At 55.1% G+C, this 22,931-nt stretch overlaps 4 protein-coding genes across 4 annotated transcripts; 3 read left to right on the forward strand and 1 right to left on the reverse strand.

The window, feature by feature from the left end:
* Positions 1-45: 45 nt before the first annotated feature.
* MRS44_018714 (uncharacterized protein) lies at positions 46-9,815 on the forward strand (the record flags this gene model as incomplete). Its single annotated transcript, XM_065616181.1, has 4 exons — positions 46-4,438; positions 4,647-4,653; positions 4,810-9,214; positions 9,624-9,815. The coding sequence occupies 4 exons, from the start codon at positions 46-48 to the stop codon at positions 9,813-9,815; spliced, it is 8,997 nt and encodes a 2,998-aa protein (XP_065472253.1).
* Positions 9,816-10,780: 965 nt separating this feature from the next.
* Positions 10,781-15,101, forward strand: MRS44_018715 (uncharacterized protein; the record flags this gene model as incomplete). The annotated part of the gene is made up of 3 exons (XM_065616182.1): positions 10,781-11,180; positions 11,225-15,016; positions 15,064-15,101. The coding sequence occupies 3 exons, from the start codon at positions 10,781-10,783 to the stop codon at positions 15,099-15,101; spliced, it is 4,230 nt and encodes a 1,409-aa protein (XP_065472254.1).
* Positions 15,102-16,114: 1,013 nt separating this feature from the next.
* Positions 16,115-16,333, reverse strand: MRS44_018716 (uncharacterized protein; the record flags this gene model as incomplete). Its single annotated transcript, XM_065616183.1, has 1 exon — positions 16,115-16,333. The coding sequence occupies one exon, from the start codon at positions 16,331-16,333 to the stop codon at positions 16,115-16,117; it is 219 nt and encodes a 72-aa protein (XP_065472255.1).
* Positions 16,334-16,977: 644 nt separating this feature from the next.
* Positions 16,978-21,921, forward strand: MRS44_018717 (uncharacterized protein; the record flags this gene model as incomplete). The annotated part of the gene is made up of 4 exons (XM_065616184.1): positions 16,978-17,462; positions 17,528-18,748; positions 18,895-21,715; positions 21,769-21,921. The coding sequence occupies 4 exons, from the start codon at positions 16,978-16,980 to the stop codon at positions 21,919-21,921; spliced, it is 4,680 nt and encodes a 1,559-aa protein (XP_065472256.1).
* Positions 21,922-22,931: the final 1,010 nt, after the last annotated feature.

Here is a 22,931-nt window from a genome sequence, read left to right on the forward strand (position 1 = left end):
GAAGAACATCGAGAAGTAGTAGCGGCAAAAGCAGCGGTTGACATCATGGACCCAATACCTATTGCCTCTGCTGAGTTTCTCGAGTCACTTTCTTTATGGGTCCATCCCGAGTCGCGACTGTTGATCTGTTTCGACAAGAAATGCAGACACGCTATTTCCCCCGTTGGGTCTAACCCTACCAATCACCTACGTGATGAACACAGCATCCCCCTACCTCGGCGGAAAGGTCTCTCCAAGGTATTGGCTAAACTAGAGCTGAAAAGCTCAAGCGGAGCTGCGCCTCTTGCTGACGGCTCGCCTGAAGAGCAAAGGCTCCGGTCCTACGATGGATTTTCCTGTCTGCATTGCAGCTATCGCACCATCAACCTCACTCTCATCATGCAACACTATAGCCAAGACCTGCCCAAGTATCCCCAACACCCGCGGAGACCTACCAGGCGGGCGGACATAGAGGCATACTTCGAGTACGTTTACTTGCAAGCTTGGGCCTCTGGCTCGTCTCGTGTCTACTGGATTGTTGAACGCGATGGCCAACTGACCCGACCGACGGTGCCTGTGGGCCACATGAGTGGGTCAGCTTTGAGCCGCCGAGACAGGACTGGTCAAGAACAACAGGACTTGATCAGATCTGTGCAGGAACGCGAGCACCAGCGCAACCACGGCCTTGCCGCCGATATGCAAACCTCAGCAGCCGGCTCGGCGACCATGTACGCCGAGCAGCGGCCATGGCTGGAGAGAACGAGGTGGGAGACCACGTACAGGAACAGGGACCGAAGCCTGCACCGTTGCCTTATCCAGACACCCTATCTAAGTTTCTATGGGCGGCCAGATGCGCCGCCGTACCTCCTGGCCAGCGCGGCCCGAGTCCCTGGTCTCTCCACCGATCTAGTCAGCCCGCGCGAAGATGAGATTAAGATCGACGGGATCTTGAAGGTCGTGGATGTGGTTATGGACCGCTGTGAAGAGACCGTTCACAGGACGAGTCGCAATCTCCTTTGCTGGCTGAAAAGCAACCATCCCCATATGCCTTACCCCAAGCCGTTCACACTGGTCAAACATGCCTCATCAACCACCAGATACCGCTTACTACTGAAAAAGGCGTTGGCCTTCTGTTTTCGGGTATACCGCATGGACGCGAAGCAACGAGAGCGGCTGATTGGCGTGCATTTCAACAAGAAGCTAAATCGTTTCCTTGATGAGATTTGGCATCATGAAGACCTGGCCAATCTACCTTTGGTTACCGAGGATGTGGCTCAGGCGGAAGAGCGGGCTGAAGAGGCGAGTGAGGATGAAATGCGAGTCGAGGATGAGGATTTGGATATGGATATGGATATGGATGGAAATGTCTATGGAGACCTCGACAGGGAAGACGACGATGACGACGACAGCGACCTGCACAGCACCATCGATGAGGACAGTGATGATGATGTTTGCATACCTAGCGACGACGATGAGAACGGAGTAGGGAACTTCGCCAAAAGGCCCGAAAGAGTTGAGTCCCTTGTCTCCCTTGCCGAGCTCGTCTTCGGCCTGAGTCTCGCGCTATGTACAGAACGGTTGACGGATGGCCAACCAAGCTCGACGGTGCTTGTGTACTTCAGCGGTATACTTGCATTCTCGGAAGCAACCAACAGCTTCCACAACGCGCGTTCCTACACACCTTACCTTTCTGGACTTATATACATCCAGCGACTCCTTTTCCTTGAGCGAGCTCTTCCCCTGCGGCCGTATGCTCTTCTAGGAATCGAACGCCGGCCGCGGTTCAAACAGCTTGAGCGGTTCAAGCAGGTGCATAGGCGGTACATGGTCATGGGATCCCAATCGACGTTTGAAGAATTTGTCAGTCTTCGTGCCTACGGGTGCGTGGCAGCCCGCAACGATACGCCATCCTTTTTCCTGTACTGGAGCGACGACGGCCAGAGGGTAAGCTGGGGGCAAGGGGCAGAGGTCTCTATGGGGAAGTTCAGGTCCCTGAGCGCATATCTCATCAGAGAGGCCAATCGCCTATGCAACGATTTGATGTTCGGGCTCGAGCCTGACATCGACCTGCTCAAGATCAAGGACAACATGGCAAACTGTGACAGGGGATACTCTTTCGTGACGGACCCCAGGAACGAACTGACCTCGGCCTATCTCGATTTACTCAGGAGAGCTTGTACAGCTCGGAGTGGGTGTCTCGCGCGAGGGAATTCTTGGAACTGGGCAGAGGTCAACCAATACATGAAAAAGGAGGAGGACTTTCGCGAGCTCTTGGGAACGGGGATGTCCTTGACTGGCGGTCAGCTGCCACGATGGCCAGAACTCTCCAGCCTCTGGGTTGAGAACGACGAACTTGGTCCCAGAGGCCTCTACGTCTACAAAGGCTACATTATCTATGTGGTCCGTCACCACAAGGCCAAAAGCTCCACCAACCGAGAATTCGTCGTCGTTCGTTTCCTTCCAGCCGAGCTTGCGTTAGCCGTCTTCAAGTATTGTGCCTACATCCGTCCCTTCATCAATTTGCTAGACAGGGAGCGCGGCATTGTCAGCCCAAGCGAGGCGGGCCAGAGTTCCTCGCCGCTGCTCTTCCGAACCCAGGCCGGGTCTTCCAACAGCAAGGTATGGAGCACCAGCCGCTTCACCAGTGTGATTCGAAAGGTAACGGCAGAGGCCTGGGGTTTTGCAGTAAACTCTCGACTTCTTCGGCAGATCTGCATCGGTATAACCGAAAAGCACGTGCGTGAGGTATACCAGCCGTTTAATCGATTCGATGATCGAAGCAAGGACGCCCATCGAAATGTCGTCTTTGCTTGGCAGAGCGGACATCGTCCCTTGCAGCGTGGGTCAACTTACGGTCTTAACGGAGCGTTCCCAACCACAATGCAGCCTCAGCTTCTAGACCTGTATGAATGGGCATCCCTCCGGTGGCACGAGTTTCTCCACTTGCCCAGCAAACTTAGACCGAGAGTGAATGCCCAGGTTCATAGCGACCGCGAGCGAATCCTAGGGCACCAACCTAGACTCACCTCCAGGGGGGCGGAAGAGATGCCAACTGCAGCAATACCAGTATCTGAAATGCAGGTAACCCCTGGTCAGAAGCGGGGCAGAGACAGAGTGGTAGGCACACCAGTAGTGATGTCCTCTTCATCAACTTCTCCAGACCGAACTCCGGCCCCGGAGGCTATAGAAAACACTCCGGGTCGTTCCCTCGCGGAAGCATCTGTACCACCGAAAGATACAGCGCCACCTCCAAAGCGAAGACGAACTCTCCCGTTAAGCTTTAAAAATCAAGACGTTCCAGATCAATCTCTCAACGATGATGATTGGAGTCACCGGCCACTATTTGGGTACCCCGGCGACATTGCCACGTCCAGCGCGATGGTTACACGAATGGCCGTGCTCGACCACCTTGGGACCCGGGTTAGGTTCAGCGATGACAAGAACACACTTCGAGCGAATCTCAAGTTGCGGACTTTAGGTGAAAAATTAGAGGAATGGTGTACCGTTGGTTGTCAGCTCTGTTACGTCTACGGCGATATGGGGTTAGATCACAAACTCGACGATTGCACCACTGTAGGTTCCGAAGTGGCTCGGCGACTACTCGGTTGGCTAGAGACTCTACGTCTTGACCGATTCGTGGGAGCCCGCGGTAACTGCAGTCTCTGCACCGAGACCAATCAGATATGCGAGGACATAGCCATAGGACTTCGGGTATCTGATGCGAGCACCGAGGAAGAGAAGAATCGTTGGAAGCAGAAATACACGTCAGCAACCGGTCCGGACGGCCTCTGCGGTAACAAGCCAGCCATACGAAGGGCGATTGCCGCTCTTTGTGCGTTTGACGAGCAACTCCTCGGCAAGACATTGACCACTTTCATATCTAGAAAGAATGACGTGGATCTGACTATAGAGAGCCAGGCTGTCGAATGGTTCGAACGAAAGGTTCCCCATGGAGGGACCTGGGTGCCACAGCTCCTTGTAGTCTTCGACGTACTTGTGACTGCGTTTGGGCAATATCTCCGTCGCCCTTACCAGGCAGATCAACGAGCCGACCAGGACCACCTTGTTTCCTCCGGTCCTAGTAAAGAGCAACCTTCTGGTCTTCCCAGCCTGGAAATGTCCTGGGGTGATAGTAATGAGGTCGCGGAGTGGAGGACTGTGATGGACTGGTGGGCGGGCAAATGTAGCTTCTGCGCAGGTCGAGGGGTAAGAGGGCCACAGATTGAGCATACTCTGCGGCAATGCCCGTTTGGTGGAAAGCAGACCCTAAAGACAGAGTTAGCAGAAGCTATATACGAGGAAGGCATGTGGGCTCGTGGGGGTTGTCAAGGTTGTGCTCTTCCCCGGGAAGTTTGCAAGGCATGGGTACAGAGCGCATCTGGGGAATGGGAGCGAGATGTAAGGATCCGCTGCCAGTATGGACGACAAGCTTACGATACCGCCATTGGTTTCTTTCACTGTAAGAACTCCAAGTTCCGGATAGAGCTGATGGAGAGTATGGCGGATGAGGGTTTGAATGATTTTGAGGGAGAGGGGGTAGCCGTGTGGCTAGGGGAGAAGATTATAGTAGGCGGTATGGAGGCTTCTGAAATAATGAGGCAGTTAAGATGGTGGTCTCGAATGGTTTGGGATAAGATGAGAGGCTAAGGTGATACTATGGTAGCTAGGTAGTAGGTAGGGAGGTAAATCCATCGTATCTACGTGCGGATACAGTTATGAATCCAACGGCCTATTTATTAAGTTGCCCGAGTTTCCATTTATTATTTGCAAAACGTGCCATTATGCATACATCGGTGAGCATATCGAGCAGCACATAAAGGAACATCACAGGTCCATCCGGGCAGCAGAAAGGAAAGAGATTACAGAAGCGATCGAGTCAGACCCAGATATCATCCAGACTCGAGACGAGTTAGCAACATGGCCAACGCCGCCACCCACAACCAACCCCATCCCATTTATCCACCCACCACAGAGCGACAAGTTAGGTTGTGGCGAGGAGGGTTGTTTATACGTGGCAGGTTCAGCACGAGCCATGCAGAACCATTACCGCAATTTCCATGGATGGACGAATCCACGAGGCAGAGGCGGAAGTGCCCAGCAGCGAGCCACGGAGGCACAGCAGGTCCCGTGGCGTAGCGGTGTCCAGTGTCAACGGTTTTTCAGCAACGGGACAGGCAGCCGTTGGTTTGAGGTCGGATTCGGTGCACTGATCAGCCAAGACCCGGACGAGGCAGCCGTTGCGGATCGTTTAATGCAAACATTGGACCAGCAGGAGCGCCGGTTTGATTTGGAGGACAAAGAACGGATCAAGGCCGCCGATTCCAAGTTGGACGCCAACGCGTGGTTAGAGCACGTCGGATGGGCCACCCATTTGCAAGGGTTCGACCCGGAAGCCATGCAGCGGTTGGTCGACCCAGTGGGCGAGCAGGAGCACGAGTTGCAGTTGATCCATGACAGTTTGGTGCGAGTGATGGACCAAGCACGCGCCATAGCCACGCCCACCAACGTTGGCAGCCATGCATTGTTCGAGGTGCAGCGGAAAGAGGTGGACAAGAAGCCACGGCGGCCATTCGACAACCGCGTCGAGGATGATACGTGGACGCGTTATACGACCGTGTGGACCAAGTTGGTGTGTTACATATACCGTGCCGAGAAAATGCCAGATGCAGACAGGCCCAAGTTTCGGTTATCCAAGCGGCAGGGTGATTTGATGGACGATTTGGCGGAGTTGGTCGAGGCGCACGTTGACGATCCAGAGGCACAGCCGTTAGACGAGGACCAAGTGGACGGGTTGACATTGCAGGTCGTCATAGCGTTGTTGGACCACCGTTTGACCGCGGGGGAGTACCGCAGCGCCATCATCAGCGGTTTAGCCGTGATGGGTATCCGAAAGGACGGCGGTTGGATGGATGTGTTGGATTATACGCCCATATATTCCGCCGTCATCAAGGTCGCCCGTGCCATGGTCGTGTACCAGTCATACCAGGAGAGGCAGGCCGAGGTGATGCGTTTGAAGCAGGATAAGATGGACGAGTGGATGGTGCGGCGGCGGCAGGAGGGAAATCAGACGTGGGAAGAGCAGCATGCCCGAAAGGAGGCGGAAGATGAGGCGGAAGAGGAGGCAGAAGAGGAGGCCACCAGCATATTCCGCATCGTGCGTGGGAAGGTGCAGCGGTTCATGACGGTCACGCCCAAGGATCCCCACGCCGAGGCAACGCCGATGGATTGGATTTACGAAGCACGCACGTACGGGATGCACATCCGGTTCAACACGCCGGCCGGCGGGACCATCGATTGGGTTGGGGACCGCATCAAGCACCGGCGGGTGCAGTTCCGCATGGGCGAGTTGACAGAGATGTTGCATGCGTTGAAGAGGGAAGCCCGAGAGTTATTGGCGACGTTGACGATGGTGGACGACATCAGCCAGTTGCCGCGGATCCCGTGGTCGTCGATGGAAGACGACCATAGCGAAGACAAGGTGGGATATTCATTTTTGGATGACGACCGTAACCACACGTGGTTGGCAGCCGGCAAGAGTTGGAACGCGCGACAGATCATCAAGACGCAAGGGCGGCGTAAGAGTTGGTTCGACCACGGAAGGGAGGACGGGAAGCCGTTCCAGGCCAGAGCGGTGCAGTCATATGGGAAGACATTCGACGAGTTCATGGAAAAGATGTTTTTGTTGATGCATATGGTAGGTGGCCAGCCGGCGCGATCCACCGAGATTTTAGGCATTCGATATAAGAACACCATGAACGGCGGCGTACGCAACATATTCGCGCACGACGGGTTGATGTGTTTCGTCACGTCGTACCACAAGTCGTTCCGGGCCACGGGGCAGGCCAAGGTCATCCACCGATATTTGCCACGCGAGGTAGGCGAGTTATTGGTGTGGTATTTGTGGTTAGTGTTGCCGTGGTGGCAGCAGATACAGGGCGTCGTCAAAGATGCCGGCATACGCAGCCCATATTTATGGCCAGACGAGGTGGTTCGCAGGGACGAAGTCAGCGAGACGGAGCAGAGGGAGAGGAGACAGGCCGAAATGGAGAGCCAGGGCAGCCAGGACGGCATTGGCGGCGGCGGCGATGATCGTGGTGATGAGGATGGTACCGATGAGCCCGGTTCCAGTGCGAGGTTCGACAGTTGGGTACAGGAGCGCAATTGGACGCCAGACCGCGTCCGCCGCATCATCCAACGAGACAGCAAACGATTATTGGGCACCATATTGAACATTAGTTCGTGGCGGCAGATTGCCATCGCCATATCCCGTCGATATTTGGACAAGGCATTCAAAGAGTCAACGATAGATGGGGTCGAAGAAGACGACGACGGTGTAGACGATAACCCGATCGATTTACAAGCCGGCCATGGAACGCACGTGGCCGGCATGGTATACGCACGAGAGTTGCAGCAAGGGTTATTCAGCACGGCCACGATGCGCGATAAGTTTCGGTCCGTCAGTCGTCAGTGGCATCGGTTTTTGGAGTTCCGCGAGGGCGATAGTTTAGCCGTAGCGATACGCCGAAAGCGGGAGCCATTCGAGACGGAGCGGGAGTACCACCAGTTGCAGCGTTTCAGGCGATTACAGCAGGTCGACATTGCCGCCCGGTTGAGGGAGATGATAGGACCAGACGCCGCGTTCCGTGGCCAGCAAGAGACGGTGATCCGGGCCATCATGCGGGGAGAGAGCCCGATTGTGCAGATCGCAGGCACGGGAGAAGGCAAGAGCATGTCGTTCATGTTACCGGCGTATTGTTCCAGCGACGACGGAGGGACAACCATCGTCATCGTGCCGTTGGTAGCATTGCGAGATGATTTGCACGGCCGTTGTGCCAAGAGCCAGATCGCGACATACGTTTGGAACAGTCGCGGCGGGCACCAGATCACCCCCATCGTGTTCGTCACGCCCGAGTCGGCAGTGACAAAAGGGTTCGGCGATTTTGTGAACCGGTTGCAGGCACGGAAAGCGTTGGATCGTGTCGTCGTGGATGAGTGCCACGCCATTTTGGACAGTACCAACCAATTCCGGCCGCAGTTGATGGAGTTGGGCCGGGTGTTAAACGAATGGGGCGTCCAAAAGGTATTTTTGACGGCCACGTTGCCACCAGATGAGATTGGGAGGTTTTTCGAGGTCGTCGGGTTATCAGCCAGCCGTGTAAAGGTATTCCGATCACGAACGACGAGGCCGAATATCGGGTATAGGGTAGTGGTTGTTCGACCAGCCAAGCGCAGAGATCACCACAAGAAGCAGCAGCAGCAGCAGCAGCAGAATACCAGTCAGACCGGTAGCGGCGAGGTTGGGGCAGACCAAGAGGCGGAAGACAGCCGCGTGGTCAAGATCGTGCAGGATTGGTTACACAGAAACAGCCAAGGTCGCGTCATCGTTTACGCCAACACCATCGACCGGGTTGAACGATTGGGGCGATTATTGGAGTGCAGCGTATTTCATTCCAAGGTCGACACGGCAGCGGGCAAGACGCAGCGATTGAGGTCGTGGATCGATCAGGGTCATTTAATCGTGGCCACGAACGCGTTAGGGTTAGGGGTCGACGTGCCAGATGTGCGGTTAGTGGTCCACGCCGGGATGCCGAACCGATTGCGAGATTACGTGCAGGAAAGCGGACGGGCCGGGCGGGACGGTGGCCATAGCGAGGCCGTCGTCGTCATATGCCAGCAGGGGGAGGAAGCAGGAGGTCCACGGTCATCAGCCAAGGCAGGGAGAAGAAGAAGGAAGGCGGCAGCATCAGACAAGGCCAAGTGGCCAGCAAAGGAAGCAGCCGTTGAGCGGTTTATCAGTGCGAAGTGGTGCCGCCGTGTGGTGTTGGACCAGGTGATGGATGGCCAATACGATCGAGCAGGTTGTCATCCAGAGTCGGAGGTGGCATGTGATGTGTGTCAGCGGCAACGGGACCAATTGGCATTAGAGGAGGATATGTTATGGTTTGAAAGAGAAGGCGACATGGCGGTAGAGGCGGAAGCAAAGAGGGTGCAGGAGTGCCAAGAGACGGAGGTTGAGGAGCGTTTCAGGAGGGCACAGCAGAACAGCCGATACGAGCAGTTCAGGGCCAGACAGGACGCAATGCAGGTAAACGAGGAGGCCAAGATGTTAGAGGAGGAGTTGGCATTGATGGCCGGTCGATGTATGGGTTGTTTCATGGCGACAGGCACGGTAGAGGACGACCAATTTCATCCGAGGGAAGAGTGCCCGGTACGAGGTGCGAGGTGGTGGCGACAGGTAAGACGATGCGAGGAGAAATGGCAGCAGGGTATGTTCAAGAAGGGCGTGATGCGGGATTTTTCCGGTTGTTTTTGGTGCGGGTTACCGCAATATATTTGCACGCATTGGGAGGCAGTGGGCGATGATCAGGGGACGTATAGGTTGCGGAGAGATAGGGAGTGCCAGTACGCCGGGTTATTGGTGAGCGTATGGGGAGCGGCCAGTGCATGGTATGAGACCGATGTCAACGAGGTGATGGGGAAGATGGATGTGGAGCGACAGTATGATTGGCAAGATACGGACGATCAAGAGATTTACGGGGAGGGGTTAATGAAGTGGTTAGGGGATAAAGTTCAAATGGGTTCATTAGAGACGAGCAGGTTTTGTCAGGGGTTTCATGATATTATCCAGTTAATGATGAAGCAAGGGGGAGGAGGAGAGTGAGGGTGTGGCAGGAGGAGACGATGACGAGGAAGCGTTTCGCCATTGCCGCAATATGCGAGCGTTGGGAGGCAGCGAGCAAACATATGTGGTTATTCAGGAGGGTCAGAGGGAGGAAGCGTCAGTACAAGGGGGTATTATTCCGGATTATGGTGGCACAGCGGGTGCGGGGAGATGAGTGGTGGCAATATCACATAGGGCAGATGATGGGGGAGAAGGTCGAGTTTTTAGATAAAGAGCAGATAAGCAGGATATATAGATGGTTAGGGGAATTAGTAGAGTGGGGTGGAAAGGCGGGCGGAGGGATACAGGCGAGCCGGTTATGCCAGGTAGTGATACGATTAGATAGGTTATGGATATAGCAGGGGGGTAGATAGATAATGGGAGAGCAATTAGGTCCGTTGCAAAGAGTCAAGGCAAGGAACAAAAGGATTTATAATATAGAAGTCGGCGGCGGGGCGGTTATATACGAGGAGGAATGATCAAGCGGGTCAAGAGGATTACAGTAGCATTAAGGTGCTGGCTAGCCACTATTGCTCGACGACCTTTCAGTGAAAGGTCAGACCCCGGTCAGGTTCGTAGGTACCTCGCAGAGCGTAATTTGCGTGGGAAATGACATGGCTTGATAGCGTGCGGTCGTTGAGTGAAGTGAAAGGTGATTCAAGTGAAAGGGCCATAAGCTGATTGGACCAAAACTGGTGCCAGGGTCGCAATGAACAAAAGCAAAAACCAATACGAAACGCCGAGCCACTACAACGACGACGAGGACGAGGATATGATATGCATATACTTGTAGAATAACGAATTCGAAGTATAATTCTAAAAAACGAAGGGTGAAAAGAGACATCCGTCAGAAGGAGAAGAGTGTATTCCTACCCTTGTGAGTTATCTAACTCAAAAGCCTCACCGTCAGCCTCGTGTTTGCTTACGTATAGAGCGAAGGAGGGTGAATAACTAGCCTTTGCGCTTCTGGAGGGTTTGTGAAAAAAAGGGGTAAGGTCTCTAGATTGTAAAATGAAGAACTGGCGTTCCCTTCCCTCCTTCCTTACTCTTTGCATCCTCATCATCCTCATCATCCTCGTCAAATATTTATATACTATTTATGATCATCATATACATATATTCATGCCGCGTATTCACAGCATGGGGTTAGATATTCTCCGCTATGACCCTGATCACCGGGTTGTTGTCTGCCGGCTATGCCGGACGTGTCTAGTCCCCAAGGCGGCAAGCTGGAGGAGCCACCTGCGGGCCGAGCCGCACCGAATGAGGGGTGAGGAGCTAAGGACGACCATTGAGCTCTTATCGAGTTACGACCTGCGCCCAGTAGAGGAGCTCCGTCAGTGGAGGCCAGATAGGACGAGACCTTGCCGGCCGATCGAAGGCCTCGCTGTCTTTACCGGGTATTACTGCTGCACGCGCGATGGCTGCAACTACTGCACACGGAGGCTCGCCAAGATGCACCAGCACATGCCAGCACATGGTATGAAGGCCTCGCAGCACCGAGAGGCCGTCCCCTCTGGAGAGGCTGCATGCTCCAGACGTATTTCACGGCAAAGGGACGCATCGATTACTTCATCGTTGAAGAACCCTCGTTATCGTCATCGCCATCGGGGGAGGTATCGGCCCTTAGATTCCTTCTGCCGCCGTCACAGGAGGAGGGGAAGCTATTCAATGAGCTAAAAGCGGATCTGGCCCAGGCATCCCGCGACCTAGAGGAGCAGGCCGGGGTTGTGCAGGACGTCGGGGAGTCACGAGCGGACCGAGTCCCGTGGCTCGTCCATACCGGGTTCCCTGCCCACATGCGGGGGCTCCGGGATGCCGAGATCCAGTCGTCGTACTCGCTGCCGCCGAAGAAGCTCCCAGGCGGGGACTGTGGCGGCGAAGGGGAGGACAACTCGGACCTCATCCGCATCCTTGTCGCGGCCGAGACCGTCCTCAGGGACGCCTACAAGCTCTGCAGCGATAAGTCACTCGAGCGGAAGATGACGCAGCAGCGGGCCAAGAGGTTGAATGAGTTCCGTGATGCCGGCGGCTCGAGCAGCGGCAAGCCCGGCGGGTTCCGCAGTTTTAAGAACGAATCCTCGCTGACCTCGTACTTCCGAAGGATGAAGCAGCTTCTCGTCTACTATTATCGGGTCGTATTCTGCGAGGACGGTCACTTCACGAGGGAGAATGAGGACCAAGTGTTGCCGCGGGACGTCATCGAACCAACACCTCAGCAGCAGCGAGCCATGGAAGGCATCATCGAGGCCCTGCGGGAACAAGACGAGATGGCGAAGGAAAAATCAGCCGATGAGGAAGATGACGAGGAGCGCGACGCTGAGCTGAAGCATGCCATTCGCAACTTCTACGTATCCCTGATCTGCCAGACAGTCGGGAGCAGGCCGTTCCGGTCCGCGGTACTAAGCTTCTGCGCCATGCTCAGCCGGAAGAAGGCCTTTACACGGCGAGAGGCGAATGATGACGAGCAGCGCAAACGGTGCGTCTGGAACGAACCAGGCAACTTCAACAGCAACTTATCCGCACTCACGTGGACTGCTCAGCTCATCCTGTTCGACTTCGTGTGCTTCCACAAGCAGGACGACGAGGACGGGATACCCGAACTGCTGGAGAAGATGTGCAAAAAGTACTTCCAGCAGATGGCAGAGACACCCTTCGGTCATATCCTGCAGTGGCGGCTCTACCTTTTCGCAGCATCTCGAACGGCTTTCGCCAAGAACCAGGCACGCTGGTCTCTCGACGGCCAGACGATCGACTACATGGGAACCAAGCTACACATGGAACAGGTGTCGCAGCTGGTCGTATCAGAGTTTCGCCAGGCGCATTCGCTTCTGTATGATGAGCTGTTGTTCGGTGCGAATGATATTGCACCAATCGAAGCGTGGAGACTACAGGACGACCTGGACCTCGACGACTACGGCGGCTCGTGGCTGACGGACGAGAGGAATGCCGAGATCCTAAAGGGAACGCAGGACGCCCTGCTCCGGCAGATCGAGCATAGGGCTGAGCTGCGAGGGGTCTATGTGCGGACCGATCAGGCCGGCGGGTTGAGCCTATGTCCGAAGGCAATGGCCTGCTACGAGGCGCACGTGCAAGAGTTCCTGAAGCGGATGGTGACGCTCATCTATGTTCCGCCGGCTCCTCCGTTGCGGGCGCCGGAGCTGCTTTCCGTCACCTACACCAACACAGGTCGTCGTCGATGCATATTAATCTGGGAGAAGATGGTCATGGTGTACGTGCGGTATCACAAGAGCCAGGAACAGGTTGGTGCCGAGACGGAGAACATCCGCTTCTTGCCCCGCGCGATTGGAGATCTGCTCTTGACATATCTGGCTCTGGTGCCGCCGCTGCGCCAGGTCTTCCTTCGTCAGAGAAAGCCCGGCGCTCTGCTGTCGCCGTACCTGTGGTCGAGCCTGGACGGCGAGGTCTGGAGGGACACCACGATCTCTTCTTGCCTTCGCAGGGCCTGCGCACGCGCCGAGGTACCGCAGTTCCAGGTGGCGTGGTGGCGCCAGGCTGCTGCTTCTATCACCAAGGAGAAGTTCAGCGCCAAGGAGCGGGCCAACTTTGACCTAGAGGAGATCGCGGCAGCTGAGGAAGTCGAGGATGAGGCGGCCCTCGCGGACCTGGCCGGAATGAGCAACCACAGCTACCGCACGTTCAACCATGCCTATGCTGGCAGCACGACGCTGACGATGAGCACGCTGCTCCATCGCGCCTACCGTGCATCGCAGAGCTGGCGCTCCCTGTTCCGGGTCGATCAACTTCTCCAGGGGAAGCGGCCGCATACGGTATCAGGGACGCAGGCGCAGGGGTTGCTCAATGCTTGCAAGAAGGCGCGGTTTCGCACAAGGCCGGCCCAGAAGGAGGACGGCCTGCTGAAGGTGGCTCGCAGGCTATACAACGACCCGGGGCTGCAATTACGTCGCCCAGGTCAGCGAGATGGCATGCTGGCGACATTGGGCCCGCGACCAGCCGAGCAGGTCATCGTTGTCCTTGCGACCGGATCAGGCAAGACACTAATAGTGATGGTTGGTGCTGCGCTCGAAGGCGCTGCGACGACCATCTTGATATTACCTACGGTGGCCCTCCGCGGTAACATGCTCGTTCGCCTCGGCAAGGTGGCGTTGAAACACTACGTGTGGTCGCCAGGGTCGTCCAAGTCGGCGCCGCTGGTCATCATGTCGGCCGAGGCCGCCTGCACAGAAAGCTTCCTGGAGTATGCCAACCGACTTGCGGACCGACAGCGGCTGGACCGGATCGTGATTGACGAGTGCCACCTGACCATCACGGCGAACGACTATCGGCGGTGCATGTCGCAGCTGGGCTGGTACGTGCGGCGGGTTCAGACGCAGACAGTCTGGCTGACGGCGACGCTCCCGCCAGACTACCAAGAGCTCTTTATAGAGCATAATAAGCTCGTTCGGCCGCATATAGTCAGGGAGTCGACGAATCGGCCGAACATCCGGTACATCGTACGGCGTGAGCGAGGCTTGGGCACCTTGTGCCAGAGGGCGGCTCGTCTTGTCCAAACCTGCTGGACCCGGAAGGACCTCTTCGAGAGCGAACGGGATAAGATCATCTTATACTGTCAGACGAAAGAGCTCGTGGCGGAGCTCGCCGACCTGCTGGGGTGCCCGTCATACACGGCTGACTCTGGTACGGAGGAGGAGAGGAGGGCGGTCATCGAGCAGTGGCTCAGTGCTACGGACCCGCCTGCTGTTGTAGCCACATCTGCGCTGGGCCCCGGCTTCGACCATCCGCACGTCCGGTGGGTCATCCACGTCGGCGCCCCAAATCTAATGACAGAATTCTCGCAGGAGTCAGGCAGAGCCGGTCGGGATGGCAAAGTAGCAGAATCCATCGTCTTACTTAGCGCGGCCTGGCAACCGCAGCTAGACCGGCAGCTGGGGGCAGACCAGGAGGCCATGCAGCTATACCTCACGCAGCAGCAGTGTTCGCGCGGCATCATGAGCCAATTCCTCGATGTGCGGTCGGACTGGAGGTGGTGCATGGAAGGCGATGAGCTTTGCGGCGTCTGTCCCAACCACCACATCGAACGCCGGCCGACCGATCTTGAGTTCCATCTACCGCAGCCCCAGGCGGAAGAAGTAGCGAGCGGGGGTGAGGGTGAGGGTGAACAGTGCTCCATGGCCAGCGAGATGGTTTTTACTGGGCCCAGTGAGGTTCTTCGCCAGGCCCGAGTTTGCAATGAGGTGCTGAGCCGATACGAGAGGGATCTTGAGACAATGATGGGCTGCTGTCTATATTGTCGGGTGGAGGGGAAGCCGTTTGAGCATGCAGCGGCAGCGTGCGCGCGACGCCATGATTGGATACGAGCGAAGCAGAAGGCACTTCGGGACTGCAAAAGCCGGGGTAAGGAGTGGATGGATCTATATGCCGTCTGTTGGATGTGCTATCAGCCACAGGAGATCTGTCGGGCGGCGGACCCGGACTATGACGGAGATGGTTCATGTCGATTCCCAGACATGGTCATACCTCTGTGTTTTGGGGCTTATAGCCGGCCACGCCGTACCGATTGGTTCCTGAAGCATTTTAACCAGACATTCAGGACGTGTCAAGAGTATATGTTGTGGCTTAGTAAAAGTGCCTCGCTGGGAGACAGTAGATGTACGCAGGCGAACTGCGTAGCAGCGCTTTTGTTGGCCGAGCTTGGGTGAAACCCGCCGCTAATAATAGATAAATAGTAGTTAGTTATAGAGCCTCTAGTTAAAATTTAAGAAAAAATAAAGAAAGGGATAGAAAAGATAAAAACGTAATATATAGGGGTAAGTTAAGGTCTAGGGTAGGACTAACCTATATTAATATAATTAAGGGGGAAAAATAAGGCTCTATATGGTAAAGAATAAAACCTATAAAGGCTATACTAGGAATTAAATCTTGATTATCTGGTTTATGAGTTAGAAATTCTATTATTAAACTATATAGCTTATTTCTCTCGACTAGGTTACCTAACTATACATCAACGCGAGTTCGGGGGCGAACTTATGAAAATCACCATACTGGGGGAAAATGCGCTATTGAAGACAGGGGGGCGAACTCATGATAAATAGAGGGGGGTGAACTCTTGAAAACTATAAGAGAAAAAAATATAAAAAAGAGAGGGATCTAAAGATAACTTATATGCAATACTATATATATGATTATAAGGTATTATATCTTAAATTGCTTAAGCAGTAAGTGATTTAAGTTATGCTGGAGTTTTTGATGTGGTTGAAAGAGAGGGGAGAATCAGAGGGCAGCATGTAATATTATTGGGTGAATTACGTGGTCTGTGCGCAGCAGCACATCACAGAGGCAAGTCGCCCAGCTTGTCAGTAAAATACTAATAGTAGGAGAGAGAGACTACATAGCAGATAGCAGAAGCTATGCGCAGGCAAGAGGCAATTTAGTGATAAAGTCAAACGTGGCACGCGTGCAGCAGGAGGGTAACAGCAGCGTTGAATTTCGTTGTCAAGTAGTAGCTATAATGCCAGATCCAGCGCAGTTGCATCCAGTTTGCAGGGTGAAGAAGAAAGGCGACGTTGAAAGGCCGGGCCGCAGGGGGAAGCCGATGCTGATGTAGACGATGGCATAGAAGCCCGGAAAGCCGAGGCCGAAGCGCAGAGTGAGAGTGCCGTGGTCAAAGGTGGCGGCCACGGCGAGAGGGCCGATAGGTACAAGGGCAGGCATTTCGACAGACGACTTGAGCAGAAGTTAGCGCTAATTGCCGCATAGTAGACAAGAGGTTATTACCCGTTGCAAGAGAGTTGATGTTGGATCGAAAGGGGTGACTATGGAGACGGGTGAAATGGATTATGGTTGAGGTTGCTAGTATTAAGCCGGGCTGGTCGATGTGAGTATGACGATGAGGGAGGGAAGAAGAAGAAGGCAAGAGGTGAGAGATAAGAGAAGTTTTTATAGGCGACATGTGAACAAAGAGTCATGCGAACAAAAAATATGCCATCAAGAGAGATGCAATCAAGAGATACGCGATCAAGAGATATATAACCGAGCGATATGCGACCAAGGGGTAATATACTAGAAAGCATAAGGCAGAAATATAGTCAAGTTTACTATAAAGAAGCTTTATTAATATATAACTATATGCTATATTTAATAGGTGATTAGTAGGCTTAGTATAGGTAGTAAGCATGGTTCTATAGCAACCAGCAAAAGCAACTTCAAGTCGAGTTTCATAAACGCCACAAATATATAAACCCAAATAAAAAATAAGACCAGCTTCCATTTTATTCTTACCCCATAAAACATTATATCTACAGTTTATAACATATCAACACGGCAATCATTTACTTAGGAGCCAGCTATAAGACACCATGACGAACCAGCAAGGCAACTTAGGCAGCTCTATGCCCAGCATCCGGCCATTTATCTACTTGGACGAGTACCCGTTCGTCATCTGTAAGAGTTGCAGCATTGGCATCATCGCCAGCGAGGTTATGAACCATCTGAAGTCCAAGCATTCGCAGATTGATCGCAAGGACCGGAAGAGGATCAATGCAGCCATCATGACGATGGACGGTGTTGCCAAGGATCAGGCCGAGTTACGCTGTTGGGCTCTGCCGCCGCCCACGACCGGCCCGATTGTATATATCAAGCCGCCAAAGAACGACGGCTTAGGTTGCCAACATTGCCCATACGTCGTCCGAGATACAGTTCAGATAAGGAAGCATTATCGGGAGCAGCATGGTTTAACCAATGGCCCAAAGAGGACCGGCAGCACGCGGCGGGGTACTCGGCGAGAGCAGGATCCCGTGCCATGGAGGGTTGGGGTTCAGTGCCAACGGATTTGTCATTGGGGGTACGGCAACCGATGGTTCGAAGTTGGCCGGGTCGACGAGGGGGGCACGAAGACCATCATGACAGTCAAGGTCACGATGAGAACCCGGCCGCCGACATAGATCGAATGTACCACGAAGATACGCAGGCATTCACCACAGAGGCCAGAGAGGACATCCAGGGCATACACGACAAGTGGGAGGCCAACAGCTGGATAATGCGATGCGGTTGGGCCCACCATCTCGAAGGCATCAACCCCGACCATATGCTCGAGGTCATGCAGCCGATCCGACCCGACGAGCCCGTGCTGCAGAAGATGTGGGAGGTTTTCGAACGCGTGCTGGACAGTGCGTACGCCGCTGCGAGTCGTTGTCATCCCGGCACGGCCGAGTTGTTTGAGGTCCAGCGCAAGGAAGGTTCCATCACGACGAACGACCCGTTCCAGGGGCTGATGGAGCCAGACGCGTGGCAGCGTTACAAGGCGTGGTGGATGACGTTGATGATCATCTGGCGGCGGCTAGAGGGCCCGGGTTGGAGTGTTGCCGGCGACGAGGAGGAAGGCGACGAGGAGCAGCAGCAGCAGCAGCAGCAGCAGCAGCAGCAGCAGCAGCAGCAGCAGCAGCAGCGTGGTCCGTTCAGTGACGGAGAGAGCGACGGCGGCAGCAGTAACCACAGTCGCAGGTCCAGCGAGACGCCATCCGTCGAGCGAAAGAGGCCACCATACCGCATGACCATCCGGCAGGAGGAGCTGTGGAAGGAGTTCAGCCGAGCCGTGACGTACGCCACTAGGCACGGGGTTCAGCCCACGGGACAGTACAGCGATGCCCAGCTGCAGCGTGGCTGTCTCGATTTGGTTGTGCAGTTTCTCGATCATCCGTTCAAGACCGGCAACCACTACGAGAATATTATTATTAGTGCGTTGGCCGTCATGGGGATAGACCGAGAGGGTCGTGGCTGGGTGCCGGTGGGGAAGTACACGCCGATATACTCGGCCGTCATCAAGGTGGCCAGGTATCTGGTGCTGTACCAATCCATGCTGGAGCGGGAGGCGCAGGTGACACAGCTGCGGCAGTACATGACTGCCCGCCAGGCGAGGGAGGAGGCCGAGGGACTGTTCAGGATCGTGCGGCACAAGATGTTGCAGTTCATGATCCGGACTCCAGAGGGGGTAGCCGCTGACCCGACACCGATGAATTGGATCTTGAACACGCGCGCATACGGCATGCACATCCACTTCACGACTCCGGGCAGAGAGACGATCGACTGGAGGGGTGATCAGATCATCCACGGCAGCATCAAGTTCAGGATGTATGAGATATCGGACATGCTGCACAATTTGCTGTTGCACACGCGGCAGACATTGGCCCAGCTGGTCGTGGGCAAGGTGGGGTGCCAGAGGAAGATGCAGGGCAGGGCAAGGACGAGAGAGCTGAGGCAGGTGACGGCAGGTGAAGGGGGGAGCATGAGGTGATGGGAGGAGGAGGAGAGTATGATGTGATGGCTGAAGAGGAGGGTGAAGGTTTACCCCGGTCACTGCCGCGCATACCATGGTCGAGGATAGAGGACCGGCACGGCGAGACCATGCTAGATCATTCATTCTTGAGCAACGAGGATAACGCGGATTGGGTCAGGCGAGGGGAGGGTTGGGTCAAGGACCAGATCAAGGGTTCGCCGGCCGCCCGGGAGGCGTGGACGACCATGTCGGAAGCCGGCCAGAGCGTATACCGAGAAGCTGCAGTGCGCGAGTATGGACGGCTGGTCGAGCAGTTCCGGGGGCAGTTGCTGATGCTGATGCATATGCTCGGGGGCCAGCCGGCACGGTCAACCGAGCTCATGGGGATCCGGATGTGGAACACGGCCAACGGCGGCGTCAGGAACATATTCATCCACGAGGGGATGGTGTGCTTCGTGACCATGTACCACAAGGGCTACCGCAGGTCGGGCACCGTCAAGGTCATCCACCGGTACTTGCCACGCGAGGTCGGAGAGCTGCTGGTGTGGTATATGTGGCTGGTGCTGCCGTGGTGGCAGGCGGTGCAGGGCAGGGTGAAGCAGCAGCGCCGGCGGAGTGCGTTCTTGTGGGCCGACCAAGTGGTCAGTGAAGACGGGCGGAAGGATAAGAAGCGGGTGTGGAATGTGAAGAGGGTGAACCGAGAGCCCGGGGGGTTAACGGTGGAGGAGGAGGAGAGCGAGAACGAGATGATGATGGAGGAGGAGGCCGCATTCATGGACTGGTTCAGCGAGCGCAAGTGGGGGAACGACCGTGCCCGACGGGTGATACAGCGCTACAGCTCACAGTTCTCCGGCCAAGAGCTCAACATCAGTGGCTGGCGGCACATCGCGATCGGCATCAGCAACCGGTACTTCAACAAGGCGTTCAAGCCGGACGGGGACGAATGGTTTGACGACAACAACGATGAGGGCAGTGGCTTTGCCGACAGCATGTATGATATGCAGGCCGGGCACGGGTCACACATCGCCGGGTTGGCATACGCGAGGTTGTACGGGCAGGGAGATCTGGGGACGATGAAGCGGCGGGAGGGGTTCCGGATGATCAGCATGCAGTGGCACCGGTTCTTCGGCTTCGGGGCGGAGGACCGGACGGAGTTGGGCATCGGGGATAAGCGGGGCCGATACGCCATCGACGACGAGCGGGACGGCATGCGGCGGAGGCGCTTCGACCGGCTGCACCGGGCCGACATGCGGGGGCAGCTCAAGCAGATGATGGGACCGGGGGCCGAGTTCAGGGGGTTACAGGAGGCGGTGATCCACGCCGTCACCCGTGGTTACTGGCCCATCGTGCAGGTGACGCCGACGGGGGGTGGCAAGAGCTTGACGTTCATGCTCCCGGCGTACTGCACGCCGGATGGGGTGACGGTGGTGGTGTCGCCGCTGGTGTCGCTGCAGGATGACATGGTGTCGAGGTGTATGAGGTCGGGCATCGACGCGTACGTGTGGAAGAGCCGCGGTGTCGTCCAGCGAGCGGCGGCGTTGGTGTTTATCACGCCCGAGTCGGCCGTCACCAAGGGGTTCCGGACGTTTGTGGAGCGAATGCACGGGCAGCACAAGCTTGACCGGGTCGTCGTGGACGAGTGTCACACGGTGTTGCGGTGCAGCAAGAAGTTCCGGCCAAAGATAAAGCGACTAGGCCAGACGCTCCGTGACTTTGGCGTGCCCGTGATATGCTTGACGGCAACGTTGAAGCCGACGGACGAGAGTGCGTTGTTCAAAGCGATGGAGTTCACGCTGGATCGGGTGCACATATTCAGGGAGCGAACAACGCGGCGAAACATACGGTATAGCGTCGACGTCGTGGAGGGCAAGGAGCAGGAGACGAGGAGGAACTCGATGAATACCGGCCGCAGGAGGATGATAAAGAGCAGCGGCGGCGGTGGTGGTGGTAGTAGTGTTGTTGTCAGGGTTAACCGGGAGGGCGAGGAGGAAGGAGGGGATGGGGATGATGGTGAAGACGAAGAGGCAGTGGAGCGTGCGTGCGAGATTGTCCGGCAGTGGACAGAGGCACACGGCGAGGGCAAGGTGATTGTGTACGGGGGAACCATCCGGCGAGTGCAAATGGTTTCAGAGAGGCTGGGTTGCATAGCGTACTGGCGCGGAGCCGGTGACTCGGCAGAGAAGGCTCGGCGGTTGCAGGAGTGGATGAGCAGCAGCGGGGGTGAGGAGGGATGGATCACGGCGACGAATGCGTTGGGGTTGGGCATCGACGATGGCAAGGTGCGATTAGTCGTGCACGTGGGGATGCCGCGGACGCTGGAGAACTTTGTGCAGGAGAGTGGACGAGGAGGGCGAGACGGGCAGAGGAGCGAGTCAGTGGTGGTCATACGGCGGGCGTGGCTCGAGCAGGAGGCAGAGAAGAAGAGGTGGGAACAGCAGCGGCAGGGGAAGAAGGACGAGTGGGAGTGGGATAGGGATGCGGTCGAGTTCGTCGAGGGCAAGTGTTGTCGACGAGAAGTGCTTGATCGGGAGATGGATGGCAATATTGACAGGTTTGGGTGCGTGGATGAGGAGGAGATGTGTGATATATGCGAGGCGGAGCAGGTGGAAAGAGAGATCGCGGATCGTCGCGACATGATGGGGATCACGGACGTTGACGAGGGGTCAAGTGCAGAGGCAGAGGCAGAGGCAGCGCTGGATTATGAGAGGAGTCAGCGGTTGGTGCAGCAGCGAGAGGTGGAGAGGAGGTCAAAGGCAATGCGGGAGGCAGGGGAGGTCATCATGTTCGAGAACATGCTGGCAGATTGGAGTGGAAGCTGCAGTGTATGCAGGTGCGAGGGTGTAGAGGATGTGTATCATGAGATGGAGGCATGTAGATGGAAGGGGTCAGAGGAGTGGCGGAAGGTGAGGGCGAGCATAACGCGGGCAGAGGAGGCGATGATGGAGTTGAAGCGATTCGCGGATTACTCGGCGTGTTTCAACTGCGGGTTACCACAAGATATATGCGAGCAGTGGGAAGCGGCGGGTGATGATGAGAGGTTATTTAGGAGGGCAAGGGGCAAGACATGTCAGTATAAGGGGGTATTATTTGAGATCATGGCAGTGCAGTGGGTGCGGGATATAGACTGGTGGTTAAGGGAGGTAGGGCGGAAGATAGGTGAGGTGATTGATGAGGTAGATAGCGAGCAGATGGGTAGATTATTCGAGTGGTTGGGGGAGTTGATTGAATGGGGTGGAGGCATAGGCGGCGGGATTCAAGCAAGTAGGGTATGTCAAGTAGTAGTGAGTTTGGAGAGGCAGTGGCAAGAGAAGGAGGGATAAGAAGCTAAGAGGTAAATAAGGAAATATAAATAAGAGAGTTTTTTAAAAGAAATATATATAATTAGATAGTAAGGGCAATAAAAGAAAAAATAAAAAGGTTTTATATAAAAGGGGTTAAATAAATAAATTAATAAATATAATAAAGGAATAGTTATATAAAACATAAATAAAATAGAAAAATTAAATAAAAATAAAAATAAAAATAAAAATAAAAATAAAAATAAAAATAAAAATAAAAATAAAAATAAAAATAAAAGAATAATTATAAATATAAGTAGAGAGATAGATTTAAGAATAAAATTAGGGTAAGGGTTTAAAGAGAAGGATAGGGGGAGTAGTTTATGAATATAGTTAGGGGGGAGTGAGGTCCAGATACGGCCATAGAGAGCCGAGGCAAGGGATAGAGGTGAAATACCGAGTTTCGAGAGTGAGGTGGTTTTAAACGGAGGGGCGACGGCCGAGGGGTTGCGGTCGAGATGTCGAAAGTCCGAGCGTAGGCAATGGTTTCGGTCGGTGGTGGAGGGAGAAAGGAAGAATTGAGGTGAGAGTTTGAGAAGAGAGGGGAGGCGGATTTATAGACGAGATGCAACCAAAGAGGCATGCGACTAAGAGATATATGACGCATGCGATGTATGTGACCAAGGGATATTTGAGGAGGAGATGAGGTAAGAGAAAGAGAAAGAGATGAGGCAAGTGAGGCAATAATAAGCGGGGAGAT

This window comes from Fusarium solani, assembly GCF_023522795.1.
Source record: "Fusarium solani strain SB1 chromosome Unknown bctg00000016, whole genome shotgun sequence".
Classification (NCBI taxonomy): domain Eukaryota; kingdom Fungi; phylum Ascomycota; class Sordariomycetes; order Hypocreales; family Nectriaceae; genus Fusarium; species Fusarium solani.